This window comes from Mobula hypostoma, chromosome 23 (genome assembly GCF_963921235.1).
Source record: "Mobula hypostoma chromosome 23, sMobHyp1.1, whole genome shotgun sequence".
Taxonomy (NCBI): Eukaryota; Metazoa; Chordata; class Chondrichthyes; order Myliobatiformes; family Myliobatidae; genus Mobula; species Mobula hypostoma.
The window spans coordinates 16,910,175-16,922,387 of record NC_086119.1 but is presented as its reverse complement, the minus strand read 5'-3'; the positions used below and the strand labels follow the sequence as shown (position 1 = coordinate 16,922,387).

General features: G+C 37.7%; 1 protein-coding gene across 6 annotated transcripts in view; it reads left to right on the top strand.

Annotated features, from left to right (window-relative positions):
* Nucleotides 1-12,213, top strand: part of LOC134336972 (vascular endothelial zinc finger 1-like) — a 73,190-nt gene that overhangs the window by 49,871 nt on the left and 11,106 nt on the right. For 3 of the 6 annotated variants that reach the window (XM_063031714.1, XM_063031710.1, XM_063031711.1), the window contains one exon: nucleotides 3,425-11,612. The exons of 1 other annotated variant lie outside the window; for it this stretch is intronic. In XM_063031714.1, coding sequence (XP_062887784.1) covers nucleotides 3,425-3,549 — 125 coding nt within the window. In that variant the 3' untranslated portion in view covers nucleotides 3,550-11,612. Of the gene's footprint in view, nucleotides 1-3,424; nucleotides 11,613-12,213 lie in introns of those variants that run through there. 2 more of the 6 variants (XM_063031712.1, XM_063031713.1) reach the window with 2 other exon arrangements.

The window sequence follows — 12,213 nt, the reverse complement described above, 5'->3', positions numbered from 1 at the left end:
AAGTCTGCTGTTTTCTTGCCGTAGGAACTCTTTTTGAAGTCAGCAGCTACCTTCATTCTCTGAAACTATTGGCGGCTTCATCACTTTGGTTTATTTTTAGAGATTCCAAATAATTGAGATTACCCCAATAGTATAATTATTTTCTACCTTCTGCCCCACTCCTTGTAAGTAGCCAATAAAGGTTGCTCTTGTAAGACTTGCATCTGTCCAAAGTATTGTCATTTTGAATTAGCAATTCATTTTTGAATTCCTTTTCCATTGGCACTTCAGTATGGGTCTGAGCTGGCCAACTGGACAGGTTCCAGGACTTTGTGTTTACAGTTTGGATATGTGAGAAAGGGATGCCTTAGCTCTGTTAATGTTTTGCCGTAATGGGAAGTTAATTGATCTTTGATTAGCATCTCTTATTTTCTCTATCTTGCCACTTGCATTTCACACCTCTCAGCTGCCCCACCTTCCTTCCCCATTGAAAATAAAATGCATAATCTAGTCAAAAATATTTTCTCAATGGATTTTTTGTGCAAATACACAAGCCCTGCTATGTAAATATTACTCTTTAACTCCTCCTATACGTCGTGTATTATTTATTTATTTGTTTGTTGGTATACAATGCAGAATAGGCCCTTCCGGCCCTTCAAGCTGTGCTGCCCAGCAACCCGGATATAACTCTAGCATAGTAATAGGAGAATTTACAATTGCAATTAGCCATCCAACTGTTAGGTCTTTGTTTAGTGGGAGGAAACCAGAGCACCTGCAGGAAACCTACGCAGTCCTGGGGAGAATGTACAAACTCCTTAGAGACAGCACCTGAATTAAACGCCGTTCTTGAAAACGACCCAAGCTGTAAGAGTGTTGCATTAACACATGGCACCTTTGCTTGCAATTTTCTTGCAAGCAGAGTCGAATAAAGAAATACAATAGAATCAATGAAAAACTACACACAAAGACTGACAAAACAGCAAATGTGCAAAATAACCCAAACTGTTTTATTTTATTGGTTAGCTATCCTTCATATTTTATTTCTTCACTCATTATGGCCTTTTACATTCACTTCTATTGGTTTTTAAAAGCCTCCAAATCCTCTACCTTCCACTAATATTTGCTACATTATATCCTCTTTCTTTTGCATTTATGCTGACTTTGACTTCCCTTGTCAGCCACAGTTGCCTCATCCTCTCTTTAGAATATTATGCCTTTGGGTGTATCTTATGGTGTATCTTTTTGAATTGCTCCCAGAAGCTCTAGCCATCGCTGTTCTGCTGTCGTACCTGCTAGTGTCCCCTTCTAATTAACTTTGGCAGGCTACATTCTCCTGCTTCTATCATTACTCCACTGTAATACTGATACAGCTGATTTTAGTTTCTGCTTCTCAAACTGCAGGGTGAATTCTATCATGTTATCATTACCGTCTCCTAAGAGTTCCTTTACCTTAAGCTCCCTAATCAAATTTGAGTCATTACATAAAACGCGATCCAGAATTGCTGTTTCCCTAGTGGACTCAACCGTAAGTTGCTCTAAAGTCCACCTCGTAGGTATTTTCCAAATTCCCCCCTTGGGAGCCGGTGCCAACCAGATTTTCCCAATTTATCTTGCATGTTGAAATATCCATGATTATTTTAACATTGTCATTTTTACATGCCCTTTCTATCTCCTGTTGTAATTTGTAGTCCATATTCTGGCTTCTGTTCGGAGGCTATATATAACTCCCATCAGGGTTTCTTTTACCCTTGCAGTTTCTTGACTCTACCCACAAGGACTCTACATCTGCTGATCCTTTGTCAGCTCTTTCTACAAATAGAGTTGAGCCACCCCACCAACTCTACTTACCTGGCTGTCCTTTCTTTGGATGTTAAGCTTCCACCTATGATCTTCTTTCAGCCCCAACTCTGAGATACCCACAGCATCATACCTGCCAGTCTTAACTGTGCTGCAAGATCATCTACCTTATTCCGTATACTATGTGCATTCAAATATAGCACCTTCAGTCCTCTGTTCATCACCCTTTTTGTTTTACACGGATAATTTATTCCACTGACTGTAATTTTGCCCTATTATCTGCTTGTCCTTCCTCATAGTCTCAGTACACATTGTATCTACTTGTATACCAAAAGCCCCATCCTCAGCCAATCACACTGGTTCCTATTTCCCTACCAAATTAGTTTAAACCCTCCCCAACAGCTCTAGCAAACCTGCCCACAAGGATTTTGGTGCCTCTCAGGTTCAGATGCAACCTGTCCTTTATGTACAGGTCATGCCTTCCCCAGAAGAGATTCCAATGATCCAGAAATCTACAACTATGCACCCTGCACCAATTTGGCATTTCATCTGCCAAATCACCCTGTTCTTACCCTCAATGCCATGTGGCACAGGCAGCAATTCAGAAATTATTATCCTGGAGATCCTGCTTTTCAGCTCTGTGCCTAACTCACAAGATTCTCAGTCTCCAAGGAGCTGTAATTTGATGCACTTTGTGCAGATGTAGTTATCAGACAGACTGGAGGTCTTCCATATTTCCCACATCTCACACAAGGAACATACCACTGCCTTCAGATCCATTCTCAGTGCACTAGCTATGTACTAACAAAAAAGAAAACTTAGAAGAAACTTTCTTACTTAGCTTAGAACCTGGCCTGTGCTTGCCCAAGTCTGTTGAGCCAATGCAGGACCACTCTAATAATAGCCACTCTGCTTAGACCTCCTTTCTTTTTATTGGCCACGCGCTGATTGCAACTTGCCGAGAAAATAGCTGAAAAATTCCCGAGCTCTTTTTAAACTTGTTAAACTAGGCAACCTCTTGCACTGACTTTCACCCACCGAGTAAAAAAGTCTAAGAGGTCCATTCTTCTGAATGAACCTTTTTATTTGTCTGTAGCTTTGTGTTATCCAGTTCCCAGAGACAAATCCAATGTGAGATTAAGTTTGTGAACAATCTTTTTATCATCTGAAATAGACACAGAATATCTGCAATCACTTGGTATCAGATTCAGATCAGTTTATTGCCATATACGCCATGGTGCAATGAAGTTTCTTGTTGTATAAAGCTCCAGAGTAAACTATATACAAGATATTAATAAATCCAATAAATACAGTGACAAGTGCAAAATGTTGCAGACTATCCTGCTAGTCTTTGAATTTCAGATAGCTCATTAATATTTCTGTAAACCTTAAATACCTTGATATCAAGCCAGCTGTCTTATCGATGGAAATATTAAGGAATTGCCATTGATTTTGTTTCCAGAAACCAAAATTTAGAGGTGGGAAAATTAATGAGAATCTGTTTTCCTTCATTTATTTGGGATGGAGCAGATTAACGCCATCTTTAAATTATTTTTTTCTGTAGTATTAAACTTTACTTTCTGAAGAGTATTTGTTTGCTAATGGACTTCATTTTCTCTTTCTCCCTCACAATCTTTTATTTTTCCAGACACAGCTGAGGTCTGCCATACTCCAGCTCCAGCTCCCGCTCCAAGCCCTGTGAATATAACAGTCAGACCTGTGGATAGTGTGCCTTTCCTATCCCAGGTCTTGCCATCATCTCCACCTTGGTGAAAAGTTTTGAAAGCAGCTGCCATGCTATCAGTGGCTGAATTAGAACCTTACCGATCAGCAGGTTCGCTGTTCCCCAAAATGACTTAAACCCAGGATCTTCAATTAATTCTATCAAGTAGAAGAAGAAGAAGAAGAAAAAAATCTTCTGGTTTTTCTCCAAGGAGGAAAAAACAAAGAATCGGTTTGTGGTTTTACTGACTATGTAAAATTGTGGTCTAATGTCCGGACTCTGGATTTAATGACTAGTTACAAGTAGGTTATACATCTGTCTGCATCATTCCCGTATCTCCATCTGGGAATAGGTTGGTGTTCCATGTTTCGTCAGGAATGGACACTAGTGCAAACATCTGAAAAATCCACACAGCAGTTATACTGATGGACACTGTTCTGTCAGAACAGGAATGTGAAGCTGATTGCAATTAGTGGAAGGCTGAGGAAATGCATGTGGATACGCTTTGCTGTACATGGTCACCTATGATAAATACTCCATCTAATTGTTCAAGTGAAATTGATTATGCTGGGGAACGATAGACATCAAGAGGGGGGAAAAAACAGAAAAATTCCTAGATGGACAGTCTGGAATGTGCAGGTGTTTAAAATGTTATATAGTACCTGCACTTATCTTAGAATCTGTATTCTCATAAATTGTCATTTACTATATAAGCAAGTGTGGAAGTTGCAACTTTGTTTAAAAGAATGCTCGGAGTCACATTGGTGTTACATTGCACTGGTGTATGAATTCCCCTATATTAATGAGGGATTGAAAATGGGCATCAAATACAAGATGGTGCTGGTTTCTATTGTACTGTTTCTTCTGTGGCTCCAGTTTTTGGTTTTGCTGTTTGTTCTTTGTAAAAAAAAACACAACACAACAACACACACACATCCACCTTGTGCTTTTCAGAATCACAGGTTGGTTACAGCATGGAAGGAGGCCCTTGGAGATCATAGTTGTGCTACGAAAGAGCAATCCAACTCGTCCCTCTTCCCACAACTCAGCACATATTTTCTTTTCTGATATCTTTCCAGTTTTCTCATGAATGGATCAGTTTTCCACTGTCCTTCTCTAGCAGTGCAATCCAGGTTCTAGACCGTGATTGTGTTTTTTTAAAAAAGGTTATCCTATTTTATTTTTGGCTCTTTTTCCTGTCATCTCTATGTAACATTCTCCAGTCCTTCACTTTATTGCCAGTAGGAACAGTTTCTCTACTCTGTCTTGACCCGTCATCATTTTAAATACTTTGCACAACCTTCTCCACCTTTCAACTTCGGCTTCTCCACTACATCCAGGGAACCAACGTTCCTCATCTCTGGAATCATTCTAATGATTCTATTGTGTTGTCTCTCTAAGACCTTCATTTCTTTCCCAAAGTGTGATGCCAAAAAAGTCACATGGTACTCCAGTTCTAGGCAAATGTTTTTTTTAATCACACTTCATCATCACTTCTTGCTCTCTATGCCTTTATTCATAAAAGGCAAGATTTTCTATGCTACGTAATTGCTTTCTCAGCCCCGTTACTTTTAACAGTTAATGCACATATGCCCCAATCTCTGTTGCTATACCATTTTAGATAATTGTTCCCTCTAGAATGTGTTATTCAAATGTAGAATTTTATATCCATAAGTACTGGGACTTAGTCAAATTTGAGGTCTGAGAAGTCCAGCATTATGATAATTTTCGTTCCAACCAGCAGATTTTTGAAACAAATGGTAGTTTATAATGCTATACTGAATTTGTCTACTGCATCACTGGCAGTAGTCTTGAGGAAGTAGTTCCTCTGCATGTCCAGGTCCTAAATTGAAGTAGCCTTTTTTTCATGAAGGAAGTGGTTGTCATTGTCTCTGCTCTATTTCTCCTGACGTTATTAAAGATTTCAGTAGTCTTGGGATTCTCTGAGATGGCACATCGCTCCCTGCATTTATTTCTTCAAAACTGACAGAATCATGTCTTATTATTTAAAAAGACTACTTTTAATGAGATTTCTGTGTACAGAATCTTTCTGAGCATCACATGCTTTTCTTTCTGTTGGATTGCTGTTTTGTTCGTGGTGGCATTTGCAGCACCTGTGAATGGGTAAAAATAGAACATATATTTAAAATGTTTTGGGATCTAATGGATAACTGTCCTGAGTCATGCAAAGAATGAAAGCTCATTTTTGGAGAAGTGGTGAATTGGGTAGAAATCCCTCTCCTGATCTGATTGCTGCCTAGCTGTTTCTGCATGTGGATTAGGATTGATAAAACAGCCCATGTGTTAGAATGTCCAGCTGATGCTCGTTGTCACAGGTCATGCATGACAAATAGATGGTGTGAGGCATTAAATGGATGTGGTTGCCTGCAAAGGCAGGGCAGTAGGTGTCTTAAGGAGTAGGAAGAAATATAGGAGAAAAACTACTAATTGAATTGTGCACTTTAATTTTTGAGTTGCTCAATTTATTTTCCATGATTGATTGAAATGTTGATTGACCATCATCATTCTTCCATTTGTATGGCATGCCAAGCAGATCAAGAAAAAGACCCACTTTTGCTTTTCTCATGGAAGTTTAACTACGAACCTGTGGTGTCCAAGACCAGATGTAATTTTGTTCTCTTAAATGTGCAGCATTTTGGAAATTATTTCCTAACATGAAATTTCTCACAGTTGATCACACTTTTAATTACGTTTTACAGTTCAGTCTTCTGTGTTTTAACTGTCCTGTATTTTTAATGAGCTACAGTACTTAATAGGCTGTGGTTTAATTTTATGCCACTTCATATGGTGATAGTCCTATAACACATTTTAAGATCCAAAATATCCCATGTCCATAGGTCATTAGAGTACTGTAGCTTATAGTTTCTTAGAGGATTAGTCTGCCTCATTTTTATGGTTGGTGATTGCACTCATAGTATGATCCATAATTAAAAATTCTCATAAGCACATCAGGGTTTTAATATTTTTATTGCTTTACTCAAAATGTAATTTTACATACATGAAAACATCAATTTCTTTACTATCTGAGTATCAAAGTTTGTGTCTTTGATGTAGTACATTGTATCTGAATTAAGGATAAGTTCTTCCTCCAAATTTGGGCCCTTTTCCAATTTTCCATGCAGGATTAAGTGGATTATTGGGGAAGTACTCTTTGAAAGGACAAAGCAATATTTTTAAAAGATGTTGTTCTTCATGAGAGTGTCCTAATGAAAAATAGATTGGAATTCAACCAACTGGTGTGAAGATTATAGAAATGTCCTGGGTTCAAATAAAAGGTTTTATTTTAAACTAAAATACCATTTGAGGGAACGAACAACAAAAAAGGAAAATGTCAAAGGCTGGAAACGTACAGCCATTCCTTCATTTTGGAGCACAAGGAAACGGAAGTTAATGTTTAGCTGTAATATTTATTTATAACTGAAAACTATTTTTTGCCACGTCACCATGTGTTTGAAATTAATAATTGTAAAATAGAGAAAATGGCCAATTTTCCTTATCATTGCTTTTCATGTGCATATGTTGAAATACTGTTTACAACTGTGCTCTGTACAGTAACGCTGCTCACTACCTCAGCAACCTTTTTTTTCACTTTCCTCCTTGGGAAATAACACAGTGTGACTCATTATACATGTTTAAAAGTTGTTGAAGAATTATGCACCCTGTTGTAAATTTAATTTTTGCAGACCTATTTTGTTACAATTATGCATTCTGTATGTATGTAATGCATTGCTGCAGTATTTTATTTTACTTAATCTGCTTTATGACTTAATTATGGTTGAACAATAACTATTTTGCTGCCCAAGATACTTACTGCCTTATTTCCCTAATTGATGACATAAACTCTGGGTGATCTGTTTTGGGGGAAAAAAGAGATTATCAGCTTTTATAAGGAAATTAAACTGTTCTGTCACCTATATATAAAAAAAATATAATTTAAGACAGTTAAATAATTGGCCATTCCTCTCTTTAGGTGTGCTGTTGCTATGTTTGCATGTCGTTCACTATGCATTTAATGGCAAAACCTCCACAGACCATGAATTATAATGCATCTTCATTTGCCAAATAGTGGTTTGACTAGGAATAAATTGATCATGTGGTGCCCTACACTTTGAGTGCTCAGCAGTTGACAACTGGTAACAGTTCAAAGGATTTCTTTAGTTTGACTTCTGAATCTGCAGCAGTTTACGGCTGATACAAGAAAGCCTGAAATTTAATGTAAATAGTTCTGGTTCGCAAGTTCAAATGTTATTGATGAATAGGAAAATGAATACATTGAAACAGATGTGATGATTGTAGCTTTGCACAAAATAAAATTGCATAACCAATTGGATTAATGGGGGAAAACTCAAATGTTTTCAGGTGAGGAATACACCATTCATACCTGCTCTGATCTTTACTTCTAGAACAATGCTAATCTGTTGATTCTACACTCAGTGGCCACTTAATTGAGTACACCTTGAAACCCAGTGTGGACTTCAGTTGTTTTAGCCCATCCACTCCAGGATTTGACATATTGTGTGTTAATAGATGCTCTTCTGCACCACTGTTGTAAGGCATGGTTATTTGAGTTACTGTCGCCTTCCTGTCAGCTTGAACCAGTCTGGCCATTCTCCTCTGACCTCTCATTTACAAGGCATTTTCACCCATAGAGCTGCCACACACTGGATTTTTTTTTTTGTTCCTGTTTTTTTATCTAAACTGTAGAGACTGTTCATGAAGATCCCAGGAGGTCAGCAGTTTCTGAGATACTCAAGCCACCTCATCTGGCACCAACAATCATTCCCTGGACAAAATCACTTAGATCCCATTTCTTCCCCATTCTGATGTTTAGTCTAAACAACAACTGAACCTCCTGACTGTGCTTGCATGCTTTTCTTGTTGCTATTGCATGATTGGCTGATTAAATATTTACATTAATGTGCAGGTGTACCTATAAAGTGGCCACATATACTTTTGGGCAACTAAGGATAGTTTCTTAATGGCAACTTTACTTACAATGTACATACACCAACAATAGGACACAAACCTGTTTGAAAGAAGTGACATGGATTTTGTTTTTCATTTATTCAAATCAACTTGAAGTAGTATCACATTTTGACGTTTTCCTGCTGCTAAAAGTGCTTCTCAGTGCTCTGAGTTAAGGAGAAATGTTTTGATTTTGACAATAATATGCATGAGCATTGTGGATTCCCCATAGTTACAGAAATTGAAATTTGCATGTAACTGGTGAATACTTAGGCCTAACTTTGTTGGCAGCATTACATTTCCCTGATTATACTGTTCCTGCAAAGTCGGTGAAGTGCTACATTGAAAGTCTTATTGAATGTAGAGCTTTCATAAGATAATTAAATTAGAATTGAGAAACACTCTTACTAACAGTATGGTAGAAGTTTGGAATCACCTCCCCTCTTGATCTTGAGCCTTCAAGATAAAGTATTTGGAACATTTTTAACAAGAATGACAATAACATACGAATAAGCCGAGATCAAATTAGTAGGTAGAGCAGATGCAAGTGAATAAATGGCACTTTTTTTTTTGCTGTAGGTCTCTGAACATTATTTCAGGCAGCAGTGTCCTATCAAAAGTTAGGAAGGAATGTTTTAACATCTCCATTGATGAGTCTCTACTGGAGTGAGCTTTATACTATTTGAGTTCAGACCTATGTACAAAAACATTGCAATAACCTTTCCAAGTCATTAGTTTAAAAAAAAATGAAATGGAATTTTAAAATAAAACATCTCTTTGGACTGACTGTTAGAAATGGCATACTTTACTGATGGAGTTCCTATATTTTAATTTTACTGTCGCTAATGCTTGTTGTTTTAAGGTTTCTTCCATGAATTAAAAATGTAAGATGAAACTAAATTACTTGTTTGAAACAGTAAAGCTTTTGCTGGCAGGTTTTAAATTAACCCAGTATAGTTCACAATCTGTACTTTTATTTTGTCTGTTTATGGGGGCAATACTGCTTAAAGTGGTAACTACCATCATGTTTGAATATGTGTCCCGTTAAGACCACCTCAAAAAAGATGTACAGCTGGCTCTTAACATGGCGTGGAGTTTTTATTTTGCTAATGACGCTTCTCAGATGGTGCTGCAAAGAGCTAGATTTCCTGCGGCATTATTTGTATACTTTTGATTTGAATGGGCCTGAAAATATTCCCTTAAGGGAAAAGTGCCCAGCTTTTTTCTCCATGAACCTGGAATGTTGTAACTTGTGGAGGGGGAGGTGCATTTATGTTGCAAGGAATATTATCACAAAAGGGTGCAAATCTGGTTTTGATTCATTTTTCAAAAAAAGATTTTTGATTGCTTTATATTAGTCCCCAGTGTCAAGCATATGATGTTGTAAACTCTTCAGTTTTTGATCTTTAGTACAAATTAGTTTATTTGTTAATTTCTCCCAGGGTAGCTTGTGTGTTTGCCTTTGTATGCCAAATTTTGGCATGCTGATACAGAGTGGATCACCTAAATCAATTCTTTTTTTCCTATTAGTTGACCTTTAGCTAGCTTCATGAGCAATGCAAAACCTAATTGAACCAGAAATCATACCAAAAGAATAAGCTTCCACCGTTATATATAATATCACATGTTGAAAACCTCACTTTAAGCGTGCTGAAATCTTTTCGTAAAAGTACAGCAACTATTATAGGAAACTGGATTTTAGTACTTTTTAAAATTTGTAGTGAATTTTGCTAACTATGCTTACCATTCCTGAGGTATATTAGTTATAGGAGCATAAGACCCAGAAGCAGAATTGAGTCATTTGGCCCTCTTCGTCTGCTCTGCCGTTCCACCATGGCTGATTTATTATCCCTCTCAACCCCATTTTCCTGTCTTTTCCCATAACCTTTGACGCCTTACTAATTAAGAGCCTATCAGCCTCTGCTTTAATTATACCCAGTGACTTGGCCTGCAAAGCCGCCTGTGGCAATGAATTCCACCCTCTGGCTAAAGAAATTGCTCCTCATCTCTTTTCTAAAGGGATGATCTTCTGTTTTGAGGCTTTGCCCTCTGGTCCCAGACTTCCCCCAATATTACATTATATTACACCTGCTGAAGAGTCTCGGCCTGAAAAGTCGACTGTTCTTTTCTCCACCTGCCTGGCCTGCTGAGTTCCTCCAGCATCTTGTGTGTGTTGTTTGGATTTCCAGCATCTGCAGATTTTCTTTTGTGTTTGTGATTATAGTACACCTGCATATTTCATACATAACATCAGCAAACTATTCCCTTCCCACAATAACTTAATTGAAAGACTCCACTCTTCACTGCATGAAGTTTACCACTGATAAGCACAGGTACTCTTGTAATTAATGTTATGAAGGTGGCCTGCAATTCTAACTAATATTTACAAATGAATTTATGGGGGCAGCTTAATACTTGCACTGTATATATAAATTTCTGTCTGCTGTTCCTGCAGTGATGTCCACAAAGGGATATGAACATCACAGCACAGACCTTGAAGCTTTCCTAGAAACTAAAATAGTTCCTAACCCTTTAAAACTGCAGTCTGCAAGCAAAATAACAAAAGTAGTGAATGTCTGTATGTGATTTCATTTTGGGATTCATTTTTACAGTCGCTAATCCTCCCTATTCAGAATTATAGTCATCTGTGAATTGCTTCCAACTACGAGTTCTCTTGCTAAGTCTGTTGGAGTATGGTTTCGTGAGTTAGATCCCTTCCAAGAGAACATCTGGAGTGATCAGTACTGCACTGTTGGCCATGCATACCCATGAGGTGTCAGCGCTTGCAGTCAGTGCTTTCTCCATCATTGCCTATGTTTTTTTTAGATGTATTTTAATTAGTTATGTTTTTGAACACAATAGATGTACTGTGTTTTGCTATCAAGCCACATCATCTGCAGCGAAGACACCTGCTGCCATACTCTGCTTGTATTAAATTCTTAAAACTACCTTTTATGTCTACTGCTCTGCCTAGTATTTGCATATAGTACAAAACTGTGTCATGATAAAAAAATTATTTCTGTTAAATTCTTGTGTTATAATTTTTTTTTGCTTTTATATCTTGTGCTGTATATTCAGTGTAACTTTTAGCAGGAAGAAAATGTTACCTGACCATAGATTTGTAGATAACCTGTTCAGTATGTATTATTGAAACTTTGAATAAATTTCTTTTTGTTACTAGATGTGACCCTTTCTATTTAAATGACTGGACTTCTAGGTTTTCAAATCAGGCCCTAATAATGGTGGACACTTGATAAAGTTGGAGGGAAAGTTGTGGTTAGAGAAATAGCCTGGTATGAAAATTGGAATGGGGAATGCAGGGAGGTCTACCAAAAAAAAAAACACACTTTCTAACTGGGGCAATGCAGAAATAAATTGCAAACCTCCAGTTTACACACTACCAAGGTGATTTTTTGAAAATGTGTCCAGATAATCTGTGGCAATGCTGGCAACTACTTGCTCTGCTTCTCAGGAATCTGCCACTAGATGGTGTGTGAGTTTGGCTAGAAACATTTTTCCCCTTTCTGTTCTGCAGCTAAGTATGGGGTCACAAGCTACCTGTCTGGCAGAGTGACCTTTGCATTGCAAGTTACAAAGGAAGATGGACAGCCTTTGGAGATGGAGACATGAGTAAATACAACTTGATCCAGTTACTGGATGGTGTTTGGAGAATACCCTATTTCTGTCTGCTTGTAATTACCAAACCTGCATCTTCATTTCAGATCTGG